The sequence below is a fragment of the Microcaecilia unicolor genome, chromosome 1, assembly GCF_901765095.1.
Source record: "Microcaecilia unicolor chromosome 1, aMicUni1.1, whole genome shotgun sequence".
NCBI classification, from domain to species: Eukaryota; Metazoa; Chordata; class Amphibia; order Gymnophiona; family Siphonopidae; genus Microcaecilia; species Microcaecilia unicolor.
The window spans coordinates 315,592,276-315,616,453 of NC_044031.1; the positions used below are offsets into that span (position 1 = coordinate 315,592,276).

Sequence of the window (24,178 nt, forward strand, 5' to 3'; positions counted from 1 at the left end):
CTGCCCTCTTTTTTTTTTTTTTTTAAAGAAATTCATCCTGGGTAACTGTTCGTAAGCAATTTACAATCATAGTGATAGTATGACTATTTTAAAACACTCAAATCTTTATAATAACACAATTAAAACTACAAGGTAAAATCTTGCAAATAGGCAAATTACATCATAGTTATAGCAATATACAGTGTGAGCACAGTGTGAATGTTAAAACGTATCATCTGTCTAGTTCTGTGAAAGTACCTGCATATAATGTGTGCAACATTGCATATGTCTAGTAGTGCTATAGAAATGATAAATCATAAGGATCATCTGCAGTTAATTCAGAATGCAGCAGCATAACTGATAGAAGCTTGCAAGTGGTGTGAACATATCACACTCTTCCTGCTAGTACCATATAGGACCAGATCTTCAAGGACCTTAGGGGAAACGGACCAAAGTACTTGGACTAGACTGTTCTTTGCATGCCTTTTGAAGGCTTTCCTCCCAAGAAACATCATCAACTGTACCTTCAAGAAAGGAAATTGTATGATGCAATAGCTGTCAGATTGCCTTCTCAGGGGTAGCCCCAAACACTCTGGAACTCACTCCCAAAAGGGCTTCACCTAGTCCAAGACTGCATCTACTTCAGGCAGCAGATGAATGCTTGGCTGTTCTCTCAAGTCTTTAATAGCTGCTACAACTGATTAGCCAGTCATTCTCTGCATCAGGACTAGCTTGCCACATACCCTCTGAGAACAATTTACACATACTTTATTTGACTGCACGTATAATTCTCCTTCCATTTAGCCATCCACTTCTATTTATCCCAAAGCCTTTGTCTCACCCATCTTGTATACATCCAACCTTCTGCTGCCTTTTAAAATCTAATAAACTGAGCTCTCTCAGTTTGGGCCTAGAGTGACCGACAGGGTTATAGAGTGGTAGATGACAAAGGGTAGTGGTAAATGGGAGTTCATAGCACAGGGATCTATCCTCAGTTTGGTTCTTTTTAAACATTTTCGTAGATGATGTGGCTGCCAGGTAAGGTTTGCCTCTGCAGATGATGTCAAAATCTGCAATAGGGTAAACACTCTGGATGGTATACAGTAGAAAATGACATGATTTATTTATTTCCAGGCATTTGATATACTACAGATTGAGCCTATTCAGGCAACTAAGTAGTTTACAACAGAAGAAAATAACATTTTTCTGAGCTGTAGGTGGGGGCATAGGAGCCAACTTTTCAAAATGATTGGGGATATTGAACATAACCCAATACAGTGAAACCTCGGTTTTCGTTGACTTTGGTTATCGTTGGTTTGGGTTTTCGTTGATTTTTTCAGTGAAAAATTTGTCTCGGATTTCGTTGGTTGCCTTGGTTTTCGCTGCTAATTTTGCGAAAACAAAGGGCAACCCACACGTTCTCCTGCTCATTGGATTTACGTTGATTCATATGGAAATAATTGCCTCGGTTTTCGTCTGTTTCAGTTTTCGTTTGTTTTTGGACGGATTATCAATGAAAACCGAGGTATCACTGTATTCTCCCTCCGCCTGCCACCACAAAAAAAGAATTCTTAGTTTGTATTAAAAAATATGAGACTCTATTTCCCAAACTTTAGCTTACACACCATTCCTGAGATGTTACTATACCATCAAAGCACTGTCCCCTGCATGTTTTTAAAATCCAAACCACACCTTGTTAAGACATCTTTACACTATACACAAACTTGGGCACAAACACACTGAGAACCTTACCATACCATAATAACAGTAACCCCCAGGACACGAAGAGCTACAACTTCATGTATGAAAAGGCAGCACTGTAAATACTACACTGGGCCCTAAAACACCAGTACACTACCTAGTGGAAAAAAAAACCAAGCAAAATCTCTACGCAGATACTACATGCTAGCAGAATACTACACAGTGGTCACACATGAAAAACACATGACACAACAAATATATTCTCTACTTAAACGGAAGAAAACTCCAAATGAACTCCCTAAGTCCTTAATTACTAACACTAAATAAAATTACTTAGGATAAATCAAACCAATAATTTATGCATAAAGCAACCACTATAACTATGTTAGAAAAGTTAAAGTATTAAATTTTTAAATTGTGCTCAGTCCATATCCATTACACCCATAGCGTCCCTAAGGAAAGCATGTGGTAGTGTTTAGATGGAACCATCATAGCACAATTTGTGTTCCACCTCCTCAAAGTGTATGCGCACACACCTGCTTCTACTGGTTATAATGCACCTTGCAATTACTGATGTTTCAAACCCATATGGTGCAAATCACGCTTATATGAGCTACACATGTCTTAACATATGCACAGTAGTTCTTATCATACCTCAGATACTAATAGATACAGACATACTTTAATTCTAAATTCTAAATAGTACCCACATATAATGCACATACAGTTTGCTATGACTGCTATATTTTCACATACCACTGGCACCAACATCACTGATAGAATGACACATAATCAGTGAGAAAAAATATATATAGAAAAAAAGTCACTTCCCTTAGGAACCCAGCGTGCTCGTGCAGGTGATTTAAAATCTCATCAAAAAAATAATTTGTGCTCTTCAATCTCACGCCATCTCAAACATTTTCCCTTTAACTCTAGCTGAGTTTCGAACATCTTCCTCAGAAAGGGAACTGTAAACATGAATGTTAATCAATAATCCAAACAATGTTTTCACCATGTACTAGAATATAATTTAATATTTATACACATTCCACTTTCATAACTTAAATCAAAATACTTACATAAAAGTTTCCACTATTAACATCAATATCGGGCACTATCCCCGAGCAGGGTAAATATCTGGAAAACTCCCAACTCTCCAGAGCAGACAGCTGCACAACGCCTTGCTCTGTTCAAATACCCAAAGGAACCCACCCATTGGTTCCCATGTAGCCAATGAAAACGAGAGAAAGAAAGGGCTTCAAAGCAGCTAGAAACACCCATATTTAAAGGGGCCATCACACACAAGGGAGCCAAACCCAAATTGGCACACGTCATAGCCATTCAACTTCTCTGTTTAAACCCCGAGGGTAAACAGTGTCCCACATGTAGATAAATCGTTGTTCCTTCTTAGTCAAGATATCACTCAAATTTCCTCCCCTCTGCAAATTAATTTGTAGGATCACAGTATATTTCAAATCAGTAATCTGATGATGAAACTCGCTCCAATGCTCAGACAGAGGAGCTTCCCTCCTGCAGGTACTTATATTACTGATATGTTCCCCGATGCGTGTTTTAATCTTCCTCTTTGTGTGCCCTATATAAAAAAGTCCGCATGGGCACCATATGCAGTATCCAACTCCAACCGAGTTACAATCAGTCCTGCTATGCATGTAAAAATTGCGATGATTGTTATTGGGTACACTAATCATTACCCTCATAAACATGCTGACAATATATGCAGGATCCACATTTGAAGTGTCCCGGTTGTTCATGCCAATCCGGACTCCGCCCAGATAAAATCTCACCCAAATTATGCCCTCTCTTATAGGCGAAACAGGGGCGATCTACCAGGGGTGCATGTACCTGAAGAACATGCCAATGTTTGCATATTAATTGCCGAATAGAACTAGACATATTCGAAAAAGGAAGTACACAGACCAGAGGATGTAAATTATCTTGATCCTTCGATTGCAGCAACCACTGGCGTTCCGCATTAGAGGCCCTTTTATAAGCCTTCCGGATAACCTTATCAGGATACCCACGCTGATAAAAACGCTGACACATAGCTGCTTCCTGTATTTTAAAATCTTTTTTGTCCGTACATATGCGTTTTAATCGCAAAAACTGACCAGAAGGAATATTATTCCGTAAGTGTCTGGGATGAAAACTTGAGTAATGGAGCACCATATTACTATCAGTCTCCTTCCTGTAAATCGAAGTACATAATTTTCCTTCCTGTAAAGTAATTGTTACATCAAGGAAACTGATAACAGAAGGATGCCAAGTAACAGTAATATGGGTTTGAAACATCAGTAATTGCAAGGTGCATTATAACTAGTAGAAGCAGGTGTGTGCGCATACACTTTGAGGAGGTGGAACACAAATTGTGCTATGATGGTTCCATGTAAACACTACCACATGCTTTCTTTAGGGACGCTATGGGTGTAATGGATATGGACTGAGCACAATTTAAAAATGTAATACTTTAAATTTTCTAACATAGTTATAGTGGTTGCTTTATGCATAAATGATTGGTTTGATTTATCCTAAGTAATTTTATTTAGTGTTGACAACAAATATATTACAAGGGACCAGAGATCAATAGGAAGGCAAAAAAAAAAAAATGAACTGGAAACCTCAAGAAGTCAGATTCGGCATACAACAATACTAGAGAAGTTGAAACTAAAATGCAAAATATCAGAAATGTGCATTTCCAAAAGCTGACATTCCAATTAATAAATTCAGAATAAAATATTTTGTTCTTTGTTTGAGCATTTTATTTTTCTGTTCCCTTTGGTCCTAGTATCTCTTCTGTGTCTGTTTTCTTGTCTTTGCTATGGTCTGTCCATTTGACATTTCTTCTTGCTCCATATTCACTATCCTTCTCCTGCATCCTTATCCATCCTAACATCTCCCCCCTGTGTCCCTGGTTTTTACTTTCCTCCATTTACTTCATCTGTTCTCTGTGTTCCAATCCAGCCCTTATAGTCAGCATTTACCCTCTGTTTGTGTCTTGCCCTAGCCTGCATTTCCCCCTGTGTCCCTGTCCCTCCCTCTGTGATCTTCTTTCCTCCTCAAAACTAACTACCTACATAAGTACATAAGTATTGCCATACTGGGAAAGACCAAAGGTCCATCAAGCCCAGCATCCTGTTTCCAACAGTGGCCAATCCAGATCACAAATACCCGGCAAGATCCTAAAAAAGTACAAAACATTTTATACTGCTTATCCCAGAAATAGTGGATTTTACCCAAGTCCATTTAATAACGGTCTATGGACTTTTCCTTTAGGAAGCCATCCAAACCTTTTTTTAAACTCCACTAAGCTAACCGCCTTTACCACATTCTCTGGCAACGAATTCCAGAGTTTAATTACACGTTGAGTGAAGAAAATTTTCTCTGATTGGTTTTAAATTTACTACATTGTAGCTTCATCTCATGCCCCCTAGTCCTAGTATTTTTGGAAAGCGTGATCAGACGCTTCACATCTACCCTGTTCCTCTGATCCTATTCCCATCCATCTACTTAACACTGTCTCTCCTACTGTCATCCCTTTTATCTGTCATATCCTCAATCTTTCACTTTCCACTGTGACTGTTCCTGATGCCTTCAGACATCTAAGCTGCCAAATTCCAGACCATTCCGCTAGCTTCGTTAAGTCCTTCCTTGTGTTATCCACACCATCAGGGATGTCTACTTTATTGCAGATTTTGGTATCATCCGCAAAGGGCAAACCTTACCAGTCACGTCAGCAATATTGCTTACAAAAATGTTTAAAATGCCCAAGAAACGAACCTTGCAGCACACCACCGGTAACATCCTTTTCCTCAGAATGAGCTCCATTTACCACTGCCCTCTGTCGCCTTCCACTCAACCAATTCCTAACCCAGTCACTTACTTTAGGACCAACTTAGATTGTGAGCCCTCCAGGGACAGGGAAGTACCCAGTGTACCTGAATGTAACTCTTCTTGAGCTACTACTGAAAACGTGTGAGCAAAATCCAAATAATTAAATAAATACTGAGGGGGCACTCTGTTTATTAGTCATCTATGCGGAACCTGTCAAAAGCTTTGCTAAAATCTAAATACACCACATCTAGTGCTCTCCCTCAGTCCAACTCAGTGGTCATTAATTTACTTACCACAGACTTACTGACCTGTAGTTCCCAACCTCTTCCTTCCGCTTTTTTGGAGAGGGACCACATCTACTCTTCCCCAGTCCTCCGGGACTACTCCTGACTCTAGAGAAACATTGAAAAGGTCAACCAGTGGAGCCACTAGAACTTCCCTAAATTCCTTCAGTACCCTCAGATGTATGCCATTCAACCCCATTGCTTTGTCCACTTTTAGTTTATCCAGCTGCTCACAAACACTGTCCTCTGAAAATCGTTCAGGGACTACCACCCCTCCATTCATATTGGAAGTGTTTATACTGATTCTCTGCTGTCTGAACAGGGTGTGAGAGGTAATGATGTTGGGTGGAGGAAGGGAGCACCACTTGAACCTTTTTGCAGTAGGTGTTGTGTTCTGGTGGCAAAGCTAAAATTGACTAGTATTCTTGTATGACTGTTAGTGGCCCTACCTGCATAGTGACTATTGCTCTCATTTCAGAACTGGAGAAGGAGCTGGCCAGAAGACCCAAGAAGGTCTGCATTGTGAAAGTGGTGGGTACCAGGAACCTGTGGAAGAACATCGTAGTACTATGTGTGAACTCGTAAGTCCAACATTCCTGTCAGCATAAAACAGTTTTTATCGAGTTTGTAAGTACAGAAATATGAAGGGTGCCCTCATCCCAGGAAAGTGTGTTAGACTCACAGCGCTAAATGGTTTTCATTAGTGTTATGATGGTGTTTTGGGCATTATTTTGATTCAAAAAACATTGTATACTGTTTGTCCCGCCTCACGATTATATCTTTTCTGTTTCGTTTTGGGACACATTTTTCCTGTTGGGCCACTTTCTTGTTTTCTTTCTTGTTGGAAAATATAAATTCTTCTATACAACTCTCATTCTAGTTTTACTTTCACTCACTGTCTTATGTTTTTACTGGGGTGTTTTCCATATATGTCCTAATTTCCTCAATATAGATAAGACTGAGAACCGTTCTGATTCCAGCCTGTGTCATGCCTTCTGTATCCATTTTCCAGCCCAAGATAGAAAATTCAACAAACAGCAGAAAAGTTGTAGAGTTGGGGAAAAAAAATAATAGATGGTGACAGTGTGATAAAGGTAAAATCAATGTCTGGATAGTGGCATCACCCAACAAGGCCACGTTTTGGCTTACACCTATTGCATCCAGAAAAAAAACATTCAACGTCATGTTCAGTAAGTTGAAATTGTAACAGGATAGTCAGTGATTCAAGCATCCACAAACTAAGAAAGATCTCAGTAGTTGTAGCAACTTCAGTTTGACTGAGCGCTTTAAGTTTGGAGCCAAAGTTGCAACGCTATTGAGATCGATCTTAGTTTGCAGATAATCCTTGAGGCATTGACTATCCTGTTACAGTTCCAATTTACTGAACAAGATGTTGAATGGTTTTTTTTTCTGGATGTAGTATGGTGCTCTTGATGCATGTTGTTTACACATTAGTAGTGTTTAAAAAAAAAGTGCTTTTTTTTTCTCTCATCCATCAAATTCCTCACTTAGATTTTGTCATTCCCTGGCTAGACTTCTGCTATTCTTTCATTAGGCTTTGTCTTTTTCCTCCATTCTCTGTCAGACAATGGTCAACAGGCTGTTGCACCATTTTTGCGAGCCTCAGGCATATTAACGTGGTCAAAGAGCATTCAGTCAGGATGGAAGAGGTTAATAACCAGTGGCGTGCTGGAGGCAGCTCTCAACCGGCCCCCAAAATTTGGGCTTAGGCCCCTCCTGAACTTCTATTTACTTCGCTGGTGGGGATGCCAAGCCCCGCCAGCCAAATAGACTACCTCCACTCCCTGCTGAGCAAGCATGAGCGAGCAGTCCCGGCATGCTGTTGAGAGCCAGAAACAAGCAGCAGGGAGTAGCGGCAGCCCCGTTTATTTGGCTAGCGGGACTCGGCATCCCTGACAACAAAAGTATGCCTAGTGCCTACATGGAGGGGGGAAGAAAGGAATGTTTTGTACCTTGAGTCCACTTCTGGCGCAACCCCTCCCCCCCCCCCCCCCCCCCCCAAATTGCAGGTCTGGCTATGCCCGGAGAGAAAGCTCATTGTTAAAAATTTACCAGCACACCACTGTGCATAGCCCTAGTGGAGAGGGCTGTTTTAACCCCTTCCCCTCCAAGTTTGAGTTGGGGCTGTTACCTGGAAGCAAGACACTCCAAGCAAGGCTTATCACTGACTTCCCACTCCCTTATGCCTCCAATTTGGGGCAGAATTGACCACCATTGGCCAGTCTGGGGAGTACATATACATGTCTAGGGTGGGGAAGGGAATATATTTAGAAAGGGGCTGGTGATGCATTCCTCTCCTCACTGGTGCCCTTCTTACTCTTCATAATAGTGACTCTGCTTGGTGTGGACTGAAATTCACTGCACTTCTTTGTCTATGGCCATCCTTTCTCTATGTGCAAAACTATGATTTAAGCATGAAAGGAGCAGAAAATGGGGCGGTAATTGGGATAGAACACAGTACCTGATACGTTTCTCTGTGGCCCTTGTGATAAGAGGTACACATGGGGCTAAGGACAAAGACAGGGGGACACAAAAAGAAAGATGAAGAGGTAGGAGGTATGGTGAAATGTGTAGAAGGTGGTTGGTGAAATGAGAGAGAGGTTTATAACATTCTTAGGATTTTGAGACTCATGGTATAGTTGAGAGAGACTGGCTTATCAAATATGTATGTGGGGTTAGCCTTTGAAGAAAGTGTGTGTCTGTGAGGAAGACTGTGCTTAGATCAGGGTGGTTCAACCTCAGTCCTCGAGGGCTGCAATCCAGTCATTTTTTTCAGGAGTTCTCCAGTGAGTATGCATGAGATCTCTTTGCATTCACTGTCTCCATTGTATGCAAATAAATCTCATTCATATTCATTGCAGAAACCCTGAAAACCCAACCTGGTGAGGGCCAAGGTTGTACACCCCTGGCTTAGATGAAGAAAGCTATGTTTTTGTGTTTTTTGCAAGGTTTGGTCTCTATCAGTGCATCTGAAAGAGTGTGAATAAAACATTGAAAGGTCATTCGAGTGCCTTGCTTTTTGAAACCTATACCTTATATATATTTTTTTCTGTTTGTGCATTTTTTTCCTGTTTTTGTTCAGATAGTATCTGCTACTGGAATTTAGTAGTTTTCATATTGCCAATTCCACTTCCTGTTCCCCTTATATACACTCCCTAAATTTTGTGGTGGGTGAGCTTTGCTACACTGCTGCAAAATGAGCATAAACCTGTGTAGCATCAGTCCTTGTATCAAATTCTGTTAGGATTTTTGTGTTGCCAAATCCAATTATTACAATCATTGTTGATGCTCTAATTGGTTGGAAAATTCCAACCTTTTTCTAAGCTGGAAAGCAAAGCAAAAAATGGCAGAGCAGTTGAGCAGTGGGATGGTGGCTATCCAGTATTTTACACCAATTATCACGTGTCTTCCTGCTGGGGAGAGGTTATATATGTATCTAGTCCAGATGTGCCCTCATTTTCAACAGATTCCTGGCAACCACACAATGAGCTCCCCCCCTCCCCCCCATTGTTTTGTTGGCACGATACAAGGGTGGTTTTTGCCATTGCTTTCTCCTTTACTACATGAGGCACCACTACACTGCTGCCCAGAAAAAAATATAAGGTATGTTTCAAAAAGCAAGGCACTCTAATGACCTTTCAATGTTTTATGTTCAGTTCTGCCAGAACTTGTCCTAAGTATCTGACCCAAGGCATGAAGAGTTAATTGACTTGCCAAAGGCCACAAGGAGCTGCCATGGGATTTGAACCTGAGCTAGTGAAAAAAGGCCTTAATCTCTTTAGTTTCCAAAGTGAATTAAAGACACTTGAGACCACATTAGAAACTTGAGTTTCAAGTGTAACATCCAAAGAAGAAATATTGTCATTTTTAGGAACTGGCATTAAAATGATATTGCCTCGTTCTTGAGGAATATACCTGAAACAAGTTGTTCATTCATCCAAGATTTTTAATGTATTAAGAAAGTTGTTTGGGGCTTATTTTATCAGGGTGGACAAGCATCTAAAATACAATAAAAAGAACTGTATTTTCTAAATAACAGAATGAAATCATCCTGTATTTCTGAGAAATCTAGCCAATATCGATCCACTGGAATATTTTCATTCATATAACTTTGAAGATCTATGAGAAGCAATCTGATGCTGAATCTTGTTAATCTTCTCTATTTGCTAGCATTTATGCTGAAATAATAGTCTGATCAGTCATAATAACTCTTGAGGTTTATTATGGTAGGATACTTTTCTGAAATAGTTTCTTGTTTTGGTGGGGGGGGGGGGTTGCTTCGTTAGGGGTCCTTTTACTAAGCTTGGGTAAAAAGTGGCCTGCAGTAGCATAGACGCATATATTGGGCGCGTGCTGGGCCAGTTTTTACCACGGCTTTTTTCTTAATGGGACGGGATAAGGGCATGCGGTAAAACTGAAACCAGCATGCGTCCAAAACCGGCCTGAGCCCTTAACGCCACCCATTGATCTAGTGGTAAGAGCTCACGAATTACACGCACAGTGCCTGGCCAGTGCACACAACTACCGATTACCGCCAGAAACGATGCGTATGGGAGGAAATAAATAAATCATCCAGATGTTATGAGTGCGTGCCAAATCTAAAATTACCGCTGGGGGGAGCACAGTAGCCTGGCAGTAGTCTTGTTTAGGCGCATACTGCACGCGCATAGCGCCTAGCACGCCTTTGTAAAAGGGCCTCTTAGTACCCAGCCCACTGCTGTAACCATTAGACCGCTCCTCTGCAGAGAATGAATAGGATATCTGGATGCTAGAGTGACTTTCTCCATGTATTTCCTTTAGGCAGCATGCCTTATAATAGTGATCCATGGACATTTGCAGGCATTAACAGTAATCTGTTCTCCTTTGGAGCAGGTCTGAACTATATGGCCTTATGAATACAGGGGAAGTCGGCATGATATGTTACTTCTAGTATATCAGTGATCCAAAGTTCTGCGGCAGATACCACTACTAACAGTATACTTGGGGGATAAGGTGCAGGTGTTTCCAGAAGAATAATGTAAATTGAATCATATCCTGCCTTGCCATTTAAGAAGGTATTAAAGCTGCAGGTTGTAACCAGTCAGCTTAGCATATGGGTAGATTTAGATTATTTTGGCATGAAATGAGGGAACAATTGCGAAGTCTTTTTACACAGCTACAAATAAAGGAGAAAACCTTAGCATGACCAAGGATGTTTACTGAAAGCTTTCGCCGTACTCTAAGTATAAGGTCAAAAGCTTTGTGCCTCTGAAGCAGAGGCGCACAAGGCTTTTGACCTTATACTTGGGGGTGTGGCAGAAGCTTTTGGTAAACATCCTTATGTGTTTTAATGCTCATTTAATTAAATAACTTTTTTTTCCTTTTGTTTGTAGTTGCGTTAAGCCTTCTCAGGGGTTCCCTCAGGGTTTAATTATTCCACACCTGGATGTGGTTTGTTGTATTTTTCAAACATCTTGGAATATAAAGAAATTAGAAGTTCACTCCTGAGCTTGCCTTGCCAATCTCAGAGACCCTAAAAATATTAGGTGTCATTGTTGATAGAAACTTAAAACTGGAGCATCAAACAAACTCTACAACCAGACAGATGTTCTTCTCTCTTTGGAAACTAAAACGTGTCAAACCATATTTCCCTAGCGAAGTATTTCGCAAGTTGGTTCAATCACTAGTCATAAGCCGCCTTGATTACTGGGTGCAAAGATTTGCTTCTAAAAAAACTACAAACTGCCCAGAATACAGCTGCTAGGCTTATTTATGGTAAATCGAGATTCGAAAGTGCCAGACCACTGCGTGAGAAACTGCACTGGCTTCCTGTCAAGGACCGCATTGCTTTTAAAATTTGCTCTCTGGTGCATAAAATCATCTACAGTGAAGCCCCAGCTTATATGGACACCCTAATCAACCCGCCACCTAGGAACTCTCACAGATCAGCTCGTTCGTAATTAATTCTCCATTACCCAATACTTTGTGGCCTCAAGTATAAGATCACCTACGCATCCACCTATATTAGCGCTCATTTGTGGAATGGTCTACCTAAATTGGTCAAAATTACCCCTGATCACCCGACCTTCAAAAAGCGCCTCAGGACCTTTTTATTTGGAAACGCTTACGCTCCAAATCCACCTGGCATCTCTTCTGAACTGTAATAGCGGCATTTTGATCACCACTACTCTTTCTCCTTTTCCCTCCTTTGCTATTACCCTTTCTCTCTTTCACTCCTATGAAATTGATTGTTTGTTTGCTGAATTGTTGTATGTTTCTGTAAACTGTTGTAAGCCACATTGGGCCTGCCCGTGGGTGGGAAAATTGTGGGATATAAATGCTATAAATAAATAAAAAAATATCACTGAACTGCTGTAGCGGAAGCTTGCTAAAGTGATATTGCTGTGTGATCTAAGGGTGAAATCAAAGCTCTCTAGTTGTAGACGAATATGCTATGGCAGCTTGACTGTGGTGTAAGTTATGCTTCAGTGACTATATGGTAGTGTTATCAATAGAAAATATGCTAGTGCAAAACCATAACAAAGCTTTGCATCTGTCCCATTCAGACACTGAAAGATTTTCAGCTACAGTCCAGAGGCACTGTCTGACAAACCTGAAGTTTAACTTTGTAAAACGTTTTATGGTGGAGCAGTGAGACTCGACAGGAAGTGCTGTTTCACCTGTTCGCGTCACTCAGCTATGACGCCAATAGCTGTGTAGCCACATACAGGCAAAATACAATCTTTAGGGCCCTGTTTACTAAGCCGTGCTGTAGGCGTGTAATTTTTTAGCCTGCAGTAAAAACTAGCATGTGCTAATGCTAAGGACACCCATATATTCCTATGGGTGTCTCTAGCGTTAGCATGCGCTAAAACGTTAGGGTGCCTAAGCACAGCTTAGTTACATAGTAACATAGTAGATGATAGCAGAAAAAGACCTGCACGGTCCACCCAGTCTGCCCAACAAGATAAACTCATATGTGCCATTTTTTGTGTATACCTTACCTTGATTTGTACCTGTCTTTTTCAGGGCACAGACCGTATAAGTCTGCCCAGCACTATCCCCACCTCCCAACTACCAGCCCTGCCTCCCACCACCGGCTCTGGCACAGACTGTATAAGTCTGCCCAGCACTATCCCCGCCTCCCAACCACCAGCCCTGCCTCACACCACCAGCTAAGCTTCTGGGGATCCCTTCCTTCTGAGCAGGATTCCTTTATGTTTATCCCAACCATGTTTGAATTCCGTTACCGTTTTCCTCTCCACCACCTCCCGCGGGAGGGCATTCCAAGCATCCCACCACTCTCTCCGTGAAAAAATACTTCCTGACATTTTTCTTGAGTCTGCCCCCCTTCAATCTCATTTCATGTCCTCTAGTTCTACCTCCTTCCCCTCTCCGGAAAAGGTTCGTTTGCGGATTAATACCTTTCAAATATTTGAACGTCTGAATCCATATCAACCCTGTTTCTCCTTTCCTCCAGGGTATACATGTTCAGGTCAACAAGTCTCTCCTCATACGTCTTGCATCGCAAATCCCATACCATTCTCGTAGCTTTTCTTTGCACAGAGTCCCTGGTGTTTAATGCCGCCTTAATAGTTATCACCATACAATGTTTTACCTTTTGTATCATTTTAAAGAACCATTTCAGTGTAGCCCTCACGTTGATATGTTACCTAAGCCTTTACATATCTAGAGAATGAACAGTCATTTTAGAATTATATAGTTGTTCTTCTGTGATGAGGCTGGCTCTTCCTCCCCCCACCCTTCCCAAGAGAGTATGTTCATTACCTGGAAGTGTGTCGAGCCCAGGCAGAGCCTGTGCAAGCACCAAAGGGAAGGAGAACAGGCAAGTGCACACCACTCTAAAGTAATCCTGAATTTCTGAAGCTGACTTGTATATCTCCAATCCAACAGAATGTTGGAAAAGAATTATACAAAAAGGGCTTTAAAACACCTTGATCTGAACCCAGGATGGCAGCAAAACCAGATTGCAAGTTGGAATTTAGGTTCTTTTCCTGGAGTCAGCATGGTTAAGTGTAAGACTAAGCCACACTTACCCTCCTGTTACAGCCTTGCCTTCTGCTTTGATCCAGTCGAGACTCTGCAGATTTCTAATGCCTGTGTTGGACTGCAGAAGAGGGAGTCCAAATCTGAGACCAGAGATCTTGTTCAGCCCATATGGAGGGATGCCAGCTAAACCATGATATTTGTGGTATGCAAAAGGATGCCAAAAGTGCTTCTCTCTTAGCCCATGGAGGGGAGATGCCAGTGGCTGAGCCTGCTTCCATGATAGCAGTGATCCCGAATCTGGGTGGTGGCTTGAATGCACTAGAAGGAGCTTTGGGAGGTGTATCCTTTGTTTTGGACTGGGTGTAAGAGCCTGTGGTAGCTTCATTAGAGGAACTGTGTTTTAATGGTATAACATTTATATTGATGAAAAATTAACTAATGCACATACAGAGAAACATTGTCTTGAGTAGTACAAATTCAATTGTCTGATCATACATACAAGATAATTATAGGTCCATAAATAGTGTCTAGAATCTCCCCTGTTCCTTTCTAGCTTCCAGCTCCATCCTTCCCCCTCTTCCTCATTCATGGTCCCTGTAGTACCCCCACTGTCCAGCATTTCCTCTGTCGTCTTACTCCTCCCCCCCCCCCCCCCCCGTCTAGCATTTCCTGTCTCCTAGCCGCCCCCCCCCCACCATGTCCTGCAACCTCCGTTTCCCTCCTCTGTCAATCTGTTTCATACCCCATCATGTCCTTTTTTGTTTCCCTATTCACCCTTCCCTTGGCAGTCTAGCATCTCGCTGCCCCTCTCATCTTCCTTTCCCCACTCCACAATCTAATTTCAACCTTCCCACAACCCCTTGAGCCGATAGCCGAGATCACACACCCATGGATCCTTGAGCAGCAGCAGCAGCCATAAAAGAGAAAAGGCATGGGGGCTTGAGCCCATTTTTATGCCAAAGGATCTGCCATGTTCTGCTCACCAGTCCAGACTTCTTGTTTGTGTGGGAATGGGATGTAGCAGAGCCTTTGGTGAAAGTGCAAGCTCAAGACTCATGGTTCCTTTTCTTTATGGCAGCTGCTGCCAAAAATACAAAGACTTGGGGACACTCAAGGAAGTTACAATGAAGTACTTTAACAACAAATAGGAGATATTTTTTTACTCAACAAATAGTTAAGCTCTGGAACGCTTTGCTGGAGGATGTAATAACAGTGGCTAGTGTATTTGGGTTTACAAAAGGTTTGGACAATTTCCTGGAGGAAGGGTCCATAGTCTGTTATTGAGACAGACATGGGGAAGCTACTGCTTGTCCTGGGATTTGTAGCATGGAATGTTGCTACTATTTGGATTTCTTGTTGCTACTATTTGGATTTCTGCCAGGTACTTGTGACCCGGCTTGGCGCTGTTGGAAACAGGATACTGGGCTAGATGGACCACTGGTCTGACTCTGTATGGCTATTCTTATGTTATGTTCAGAGAACTGGATGTGTGGTAGACTATGTGCTATAGGAAAATGTGTGCTTAGAGAGAACGCTGATTGTCACCTTTGCCCTAGAATTCAACAGGAACTGAATCTGGAAATTTTTCTTTAATTTTATTGTCTGGGGTGGGGGAAAAGATCCCTTTTGGGGTCAAAAGGTTTTTTCCCAATTTTCCCTAAAGCCACACAAGTAAGACACAAGGCCTTTTTGGTTCTGGGAGCATATATTTTTCTAAAGTTTCCTTGCAAATGTTAACTTTCGGATAAGGATTTTGCTTTTGATGACCCAAAAGAGCTCCAGAACTTTTGGAAACAAGACCACTAGTAGAAGAGCTGGCTAACAATTTGTCTTTATGTTGTGGTATATTGTAAAGTGGTTTGACATTTTGTGAGAATGTTTGTTGTTTTTAGTTTATGTAGCCAAATTCACTCTTCTTTCTTTCATGTATATGTTTGTTTGTTTATTTATTTATTTATTTATTGCATTTGTATCCCACATTTTCCCACCTCTTTGCAGGCTCAGTGTGGCTTACATTATGCCGTAATGGCAAGCACCATTACCGAAAGGAGAAATACAGAATATTATTGCATTTACAGTAGAGAAATGTAAAAATAAATTAGAAATAAAAGATATATAAATCATTTCAGGTGTAAGAGAACCAGGTGTTGGATAATGGAGCTGAAAAATGGATAAATACAAACGAGTGTCTCCATCTGTCTGAGGCAAAATAACTTCAAAAATTTAACAAAACCAGACTAAATTTGGCATGAAGGAAAAACTAGAGAAAGCAGACAGACCAGAGGGAAGCAGCAGTGAACTGAACATATGAGAAGAACAGTGTAGTAAGCTACAGATGGAACAAACAGGCAAAGCCAAGTGTGAAAGAAAGCTGCTTTTATTGGACCCGACGGGGCCTGTGTTTTGGCAAATGCCTGTATCAGGGGTCAGAGTGATGTTAAAACATAGGCAGTCTTCCTGTTTGAGTTCAACAATAACAGCATTACAAAATCCAGTAAACAAATTAAAACGCCTTTTTGCTGACGTGAGCATCTCAACAAATCGGTTCAAAGCTTTCTTAATTGTTACTATATGCCAAAAGGAGCTTGGTGCACAAGAAAACTATATGCAAGGGTGCATGCAGACATTAGCACACTGTTTAAATCCAATGGTAATGAAGGTATGTATTAAAATTAGATGCAAAGAAGTGCATAAAAGATCTAAAGGCTAAGTGCATGGCTTTCTAATGGTGTGTTGGCAATTTTATTGATCAAATGGCACTATACCAAATGATTCTAAATAAAAATCATGGTCTGAGTAGGAGTAAAAGGTTTGCCCATTTAGTTGTGGCTAGCATTAATGAGGATTTCCTAGCTGGTTTCCTTTTTATACAAGTGTGAAGAACACAATATTTTTTCTTGTTTTGATGGAGTTGGGTCAATGTGGGCTTGGGGAGGGAAGGCAAGAAGATGAAAAGCTAAGGATGTCAGGGTTAAGGGAGAGATGCTGATGTTGTGTGCAGAAACGTAAATACTAAACCAATAATATTTGTGCACAGAATAGCATTCCAGACACATGTGCAATGCCAGGTGCTATTTTTTATGCACAAAATATTAATTCTGCTGCCAACATAACCCTGATGGGGTTGGGCTGTGGTTTGCAGCAACGTGGAAAATGTTAATGACATCCCAAGTCATTAAAACCCATTAATAGTGCACATCTTTCCCTAATAATTCACCATTGCACACGTACAAATGCACATATGCAAATAGCACGACATGAGCATGGTATTGGGAAAGAGTGCACTCTTTTTCCTGTGATGAAAAAATGGCCAATTGAAAACGATTGAAATGAACATTTCCAGAAACAACATAGGAAATACTACTACTACTTAACATTTCTAAAGCACGACTAGGGTTACACAGCGCTGTACAGTTTAACAAAGAAGGACAGTCCCTGCTCAAAGGAGCTTATAATCTAGTGGACAAAATTTGCAGACAATCCAATTGGGGCAGTCTAGATTTCCTGAATAGAGGTATAATGGTTAGGTGCCGAAGGCAACATTGAAGAAGTGGGCTTTGAGCAAGGATTTGAAGATGGGCAGGGAGGGGGCTTGGCGTATGGGCTCATGAAGTTTATTCCAAGCATAGGGAGAGGCGAGGCAGAAAGGGCGGAGCCTGGAATTGGCGGTGGTGGAGAAGGGTGCAGAGAGGAGGGATTTGTCCTGTGAGCGGAGGTTTCGGGTAGGAGCGTAAGGGGAGATAAGGGTAGAGAGGTAATGAGGGGCTGCAGATTGAGTGCATTTGTTAGGTTAGTAGGAGAAGCTTGAACTGGATGCGGTAGCTGATTGGAAGCCAGTGAAGTGACTTGAGGAGAGGGGTGATATGAGCGTATCGGTCCAGGCGGAAGATGAGACGTGCAGCAGAGTTCTGAACGGATTGAAGGGGGGATAGATGGCTACGTGGGAGGCCAGTGAGGAGTAGATTGCAGTAGTCAAGGCAAGAGGTAATGAGAGAGTGGACGAGAGTTCGGGTGGTGTGCTCAGAGAGGAAAGGGCGAATTTTGCTGATGTTATTGAGAAAGAAGCGTCAGGTCTTGGCTATCTGCTGGATATGCGCAGAGAAGGAGAGAAAGGAGTCGAAGATGACTCCGAGGTTGCAGGCAGATGAGACGGGGAGGATGAGGGTGCCATCGACTGAGATAGAAAGTGGAGGGAGAGGAGAAGTGGGTTTGGGTAGAAAGACAATAAGCTCTGTCTTGGCCATGTTCAGTTTCAGGTGGCGGTTGGACTTCCAGGCAGCAATGTCGGATAAGCAGGCCGATACTTTGGCCTGGGTTTCCACAGTGATGTCTGGTGTGGAGAGATAAAGCTGGGTGTCGTCGGCATAGAGATGATATTGGAAACCATGAGATAAGATTAGGGAGCCCAGGGAAGATTGAAAAAAGAAGTGGTCAAAGGACAGATCCCTGAGGAACTTCGACAGAGAGCGGGATGGGTGTGGAGGAAGATCCATGAGAATGTACTCTGAAGGTAAGGTGGGAGAGATAAGTGTTTTTGGCTGTCCATCCTCTGTGTAGATTTCTTGTAGTCAAATTTGCAAGCAATTTTATTACAATATTGGATGCAGAAATTTTGTATTCATGCATTAGAAAGTCATGTACTGAGCGTCAGTACATGGCTCTATCAGAACTTACTGTATCAGCCCCATAAAGTTTAGATACTTCTCCAGGCGAACTGCTTCTCCCTTCTCCCCTCCAAGTCATGTGCAGTACAGATTCAGATGCATATGGGTACACACATACAGGGGATATTGGAAAGAATTTCATGAGTCTCAATATGCATGCTTTCCCTACTTGTTTTTATCTTTTAGCAGGTACATGCTGCAACACTAGCAGTTCAATCTAAATTACACTACAGTGGTGGAAATAAGTATTTGATCCCTTGCTGATTTTGTAAGTTTGCCCACTGACAAAGACATGAGCAGCCCATAATTGAAGGGTAGGTTATTGGTAACAGTGAGAGATAGCACATCACAAATTAAATCCGGAAAATCACATTGTGGAAAGTATATGAATTTATTTGCATTCTGCAGAGGGAAATAAGTATTTAATCCCTCTGGCAAACAAGACCTAATACTTGGTGGCAAAACCCTTGTTGGCAAGCACAGCGGTCAGACGTCTTCTGTAGTTGATGATGAGGTTTGCACACATGTCAGGAGGAATTTTGGTCCACTCCTCTTTGCAGATCATCTCTAAATCATTAAGAGTTCTGGGCTGTCGCTTGGCAACTCGCAGCTTCAGCTCCCTCCATAAGTTTTCAATGGGATTAAGGTCTGGTGACTGGCTAGGCCACTCCATGACCCTAATGTGCTTCTTCCTGAGCCACTCCTTTGTTGCCTTGGCTGTATGTTTTGGGTCATTGTCGTGCTGGAAGACCCAGCCACGACCCATTTTTAAGGCCCTGGCGGAGGGAAGGAGGTTGTCACTCAGAATTGTACGGTACATGGCCCCATCCATTCTCCCATTGATGCGGTGAAGTAGTCCTGTGCCCTTAGCAGAGAAACACCCCCAAAACATAACATTTCCACCTCCATGCTTGACAGTGGGGACGGTGTTCTTTGGGTCATAGGCAGCATTTCTCTTCCTCCAAACACGGCGAGTTGAGTTCATGCCAAAGAGCTCAATTTTTGTCTCATCTGACCACAGCACCTTCTCCCAATCACTCTCGGCATCATCCAGGTGTTCACTGGCAAACTTCAGACGGGCCGTCACATGTGCCTTCCGGAGCAGGGGGACCTTGCGGGCACTGCAGGATTGCAATCCGTTATGTCGTAATGTGTTACCAATGGTTTTCGTGGTGACAGTGGTCCCAGCTGCCTTGAGATCATTGACAAGTTCCCCCCTTGTAGTTGTAGGCTGATTTCTAACCTTCCTCATGATCAAGGATACCCCACGAGGTGAGATTTTGCGTGGAGCCCCAGATCTTTGTCGATTGACAGTCATTTTGTACTTCTTCCATTTTCTTACTATGGCACCAACAGTTGTCTCCTTCTCGCCCAGCGTCTTACTGATGGTTTTGTAGCCCATTCCAGCCTTGTGCAGGTGTATGATCTTGTCCCTGACATCCTTAGACAGCTCCTTGCTCTTGGCCATTTTGTAGAGGTTAGAGTCTGACTGATTCACTGAGTCTGTGGACAGGTGTCTTTCATACAGGTGACCATTGCCGACAGCTGTCTGTCATGCAGGTAACGAGTTGATTTGGAGCATCTACCTGGTCTGTAGGGGCCAGATCTCTTACTGGTTGGTGGGGGATCAAATACTTATTTCCCTCTGCAGAATGCAAATAAATTCATATACTTTCCACAATGTGATTTTCCGGATTTAATTTGTGATGTGCTATCTCTCACTGTTACCAATAACCTACCCTTCAATTATGGGCTGCTCATGTCTTTGTCAGTGGGCAAACTTACAAAATCAGCAAGGGATCAAATACTTATTTCCACCACTGTATGTAGGCTAAAAAAAAAAAAACAGCATCTTCTCTTTCTAATCCCCTCCCCATTGTAGTCATATTATTTTTCCTATTTTCAAGATTTTTTGAGAAACATAAAGAAAATACATTGTAGATGATGATTATATTGCTTTCATCATGATTTTATGTCCATTGACAATATTGGTGGTTCTTTTTCAATTAACATGATATCAAACTACCCAGCTGAGCTCTCACATTATTCTGTCTGTCCTTTCTCCCTTTAAGATCACATATTAAAACCAGTTTCATTATGCATTTATACATTGGTGAACTTAAGTTAGCCCATGTTTTCTTAAACTTCTGACAATTTTTGATAGGATGCTGTAGATGTGGTGATCATACCATTCCCTACAGCTGAGAAGTCTAGCAGATGGCCTGTGAACCAAATGCGATTTGATTTGTTTTACTAACTTTATTTCCCCAAGGACAAGCAGGCCAGCTACTTCCCACATGTGGGTGACATTATCCACTGTGCTCAGTGCGGAATGCTGCCCAGCTTACTGTTTCTTTAAAAGCTCAAGGCTGCGCTCTCATCACGCATGCACGGGTGCCTTCCTTTCCAACTCACAAATGTGGGACCAAATAGTATTTTTCATCCGCGGTGAGGGGAAGGCGCGTCTTTCACGGCTCCACTCAGCGTTATACTTCTTTGATTGTTATTGGTGCCTTCCCTTACGGGATATAAAGATTTTTGTTATTCCTTTCCAATTTGAGTTTTGTTTCTTTGTTTCCACCTTATTTTTTTAGTCCGTTTTGTCCTTTTAAGGTTTTGGGTTTTTTTTTTTGGGGGGGGGGGGTGTTCAGACTCAAGGCCCTCTTAGGCCTGAGCATTGAATTTTTTTGGTGATTTCCCCCTTTTTACATCGCCATAGAGTTGTTTGATTTAGCCACAGCTGTTTCCCTTCCATGTTGTCAAAGGTTCCAAGTGGCTTTAAGTGCTGTGCTTGGTGCAATCTGACCATCTCTGGGGCTGATGCCTATGCCTGGTGTATCCAGTTTTTGGGGTCAGACCATAATTCTGCTAACTGTATTCTTTGTGTATGTGAAAAAGAACACACAAATCCAGAGAGGCTCAAAAAGAGAAGATTTTTGGAGCGAGGTCTGAATCACCAACGTCGGCATCAACGTCAGCACAGCATCAGAAACATTTTTCCTTATGGCTACTAGACTTCTTTCAGACACTGGGAGTGGACGGTCATAAAGTAGGTCTCCATCTGCTTCAATGCCAGCCACTGTGCAGGCCCCCAGGACAAGTCAACTTCAGACCTGACACCAAGGAGACAGGAGGATTTGACGCAGTCCTCATCAGTACCGCGGAGTGTCTATTCTTGGCATTGAGTGAAGACCAAGAAGCACAGGCATTGATCCCCCTTGATGCATGATGCTGGGAGCACCAGGTTACCGAGAGAATCTGTTCCCGAGCAGCATCAATGCCAGGAGAGGAGCGCTCCTCCTCTATTGAAGAGGTGGTCTCCAAGTAGCCAAGACCCAGTACCTGAGTTGACACCAACAATTCAGCGGGCTGTCTCCCAACTGACACCTCAGCCTTTACCGATGTTGACCCTCGATGAGCGGATCCAGGCCATACACCAAAAGCACTTAGTGTGGCTCTTACAGCAGAGTTCATTGGCATCAGGGGGTGCTTGCACCAGTCACTGACACCGGTGCCACGTGAGGTATTGGCATTGACAGCCACCCATGCGGATACTCCCTTGATGAGATGTTCAAGGTCCTGGACTATGACTCTCCACCCAGAGAGGCTGTGATTGTCCCTCTTCACAAGATCTTACCTGATGTTCAAGTGAAGAATTGAGTCCCCTCAGCCTGTCCCAGTTCGCCCTAAAAAAAAAAAAGTGACACTATATATCAGATTCAGATTTCACCTGGACTTGAGCTGCAGTTTCCTCATCATTCTCTGGTGGTGGAATCCATGCTCAAATGGGCCAGAAGTTCCAGAGACTTTGCTTCGGCACCCCCAGGTGGAGAAGCTCGAACACTGGACTCATTTGGGCGTAAGATGTATTAGGCCTCAATGCTCATTTCTCATATCCAGTCATACCTGCTCTACACAAGCCTTTACTTGCAGTCCTTTGGTACGCAGTATGATTGGTTTGGCAGATTCTCTCCCCCTGAAGTAGGTCAAATCTCTTTACCAGTTGGCCAGGCAACAGAAGGCTTGTCACAAATTTCTGACCAGAGGCACATATGATACCTTTGATGTTGTGTCCAGGATCTCTGCCCAGAGAATAACAATGCACAGACTCAGACCTGGCAGGCCAGTAGAGATTGGCGGATGCCACTTGTCATGAAGATAAGCTTTTTGGAGAGAAGGTGGAAGCCATTGCAGACCTTTAAGAAATGTACTGATACCATCAACACTCTCTCCCGGTGGAAGCCTTCTGCTTCTTCCCCTTCTAGAAGGTTTTTGGGCAAGTCAAAGCAAAGTCCTCTACTACTCTCAAAGACATAGGTACACTCCTTCTCACCCTGCTCAACTTGTTCAGCCCAGTAAGCTTGTTCTTGTCAACAGCATATGCCAAAGCCCAGCTGGCTCCCGAGTCAAAGCAAGAGGCAAGTTTTTGACTTGCTCCAGCAGAGCATAGCTGCAGGAAAATTATCTGTGCTGGATGACCTTCCGGTTGGAGAGAGGCTGAGTTTTTTTTCTAACAAAGGTGACCCCTTATAACTTCCGACCGGTAGGTACTTCAAATAGTCTGTCTCGGTTATGCTTTTCATTGGTGAATGAGACCACCAAATTGCCCTCCAAGAGCAACTTTTATCAGCTCTCACAACAGAGAGGTACTTCTCAAGGCCCATGCAGTCGAACCCGTTCCACTAGGGGAAGAAGAGCTGGAATTCTATTCCAAGTACTTCCTTGCCCCAGAAAGACAGGGGAGATATCAGTTGATTGTGGGTTTGAGGGCATGACAGACCATCTATTTGGGGGGGGGGGGGGCAACTGATGCTGCGATGGTCCTCTGTGGTCAGTGTACTGTACCCCTTGAACACTCCTTTGTCAAATATGTGTTTGGTGTAGGGGTTAGGACTGTGTTCCCTGAATACACAAGACACGGTTTTGATTTCCACTGGGGGTATTTGGGTTACTGTTTTATTTTTCACTCATGCCTTTCCAAATTAGATAAACTCGCAGGTTTTCATTGGCAGTGGAGAAGTACTGATTACTGGCCATCTTCCCTTTTTTCTGTCAAAGGATTTGTAATTGTTTTCATTGCCTCCATTTTAAAAGGCGGTATAAAAAGTGCAAAATAAACAGCAACATATACATATCTAATTAAGTGGAATGAGCAGAATAAAAACTTTTATAAATAACTATTTACCACCATTTATTTCTGTTATGGAGGGCAGGGTGAGAGGGAAGTTCTTCCAAGCAGTGTTTTTTCGTTTGAACTTACAGCTCAGCTGGAAGCAAATCTGAGATCTGGTATCACTATCCTTCATTCACAACTACCTAAAGATATTCCCCTGTGTTATGTCCCCTTCCAAATCACTTAGCACAGTTCCTGTAATTGTAGAGCATAAATCCAACCACTTGGGATTGCCATTTTGAGATGGCTGGAACTTCTACCCTCTCAATGGGCTCTGAATTATCTTGTTTCAGTTAGAAAAAGATTATGAATTGAAGGGTGTGTGTGTTCTGGAATTTACCACACATCCCAGTGGAGGATAATCTACAATGGCATCAGCAACAGAAATTTTACTTTATTTCTTATTACTAAGAATTTCTTTTGGAAATTGGATAAAGTGGTGTGGTTGCCATATTAATCCACTTTAAAGGTAATAGAAATAAAAGGAAAGACCCACCACTACCACCTTTCTTGGTGAG

General features: G+C 42.4%; 1 protein-coding gene across 1 annotated transcript in view; it reads left to right on the plus strand.

The window, feature by feature from the left end:
* The window catches only part of SLC22A23 (solute carrier family 22 member 23), a 411,540-nt gene that overhangs the window by 322,436 nt on the left and 64,926 nt on the right, over positions 1 to 24,178 (plus strand). The window contains exon 6 of the mRNA XM_030208530.1: positions 6,292 to 6,394. Within this exon, the coding sequence (XP_030064390.1) occupies positions 6,292 to 6,394 (103 nt within the window). The remainder of the gene's footprint in view (positions 1 to 6,291; positions 6,395 to 24,178) is intronic.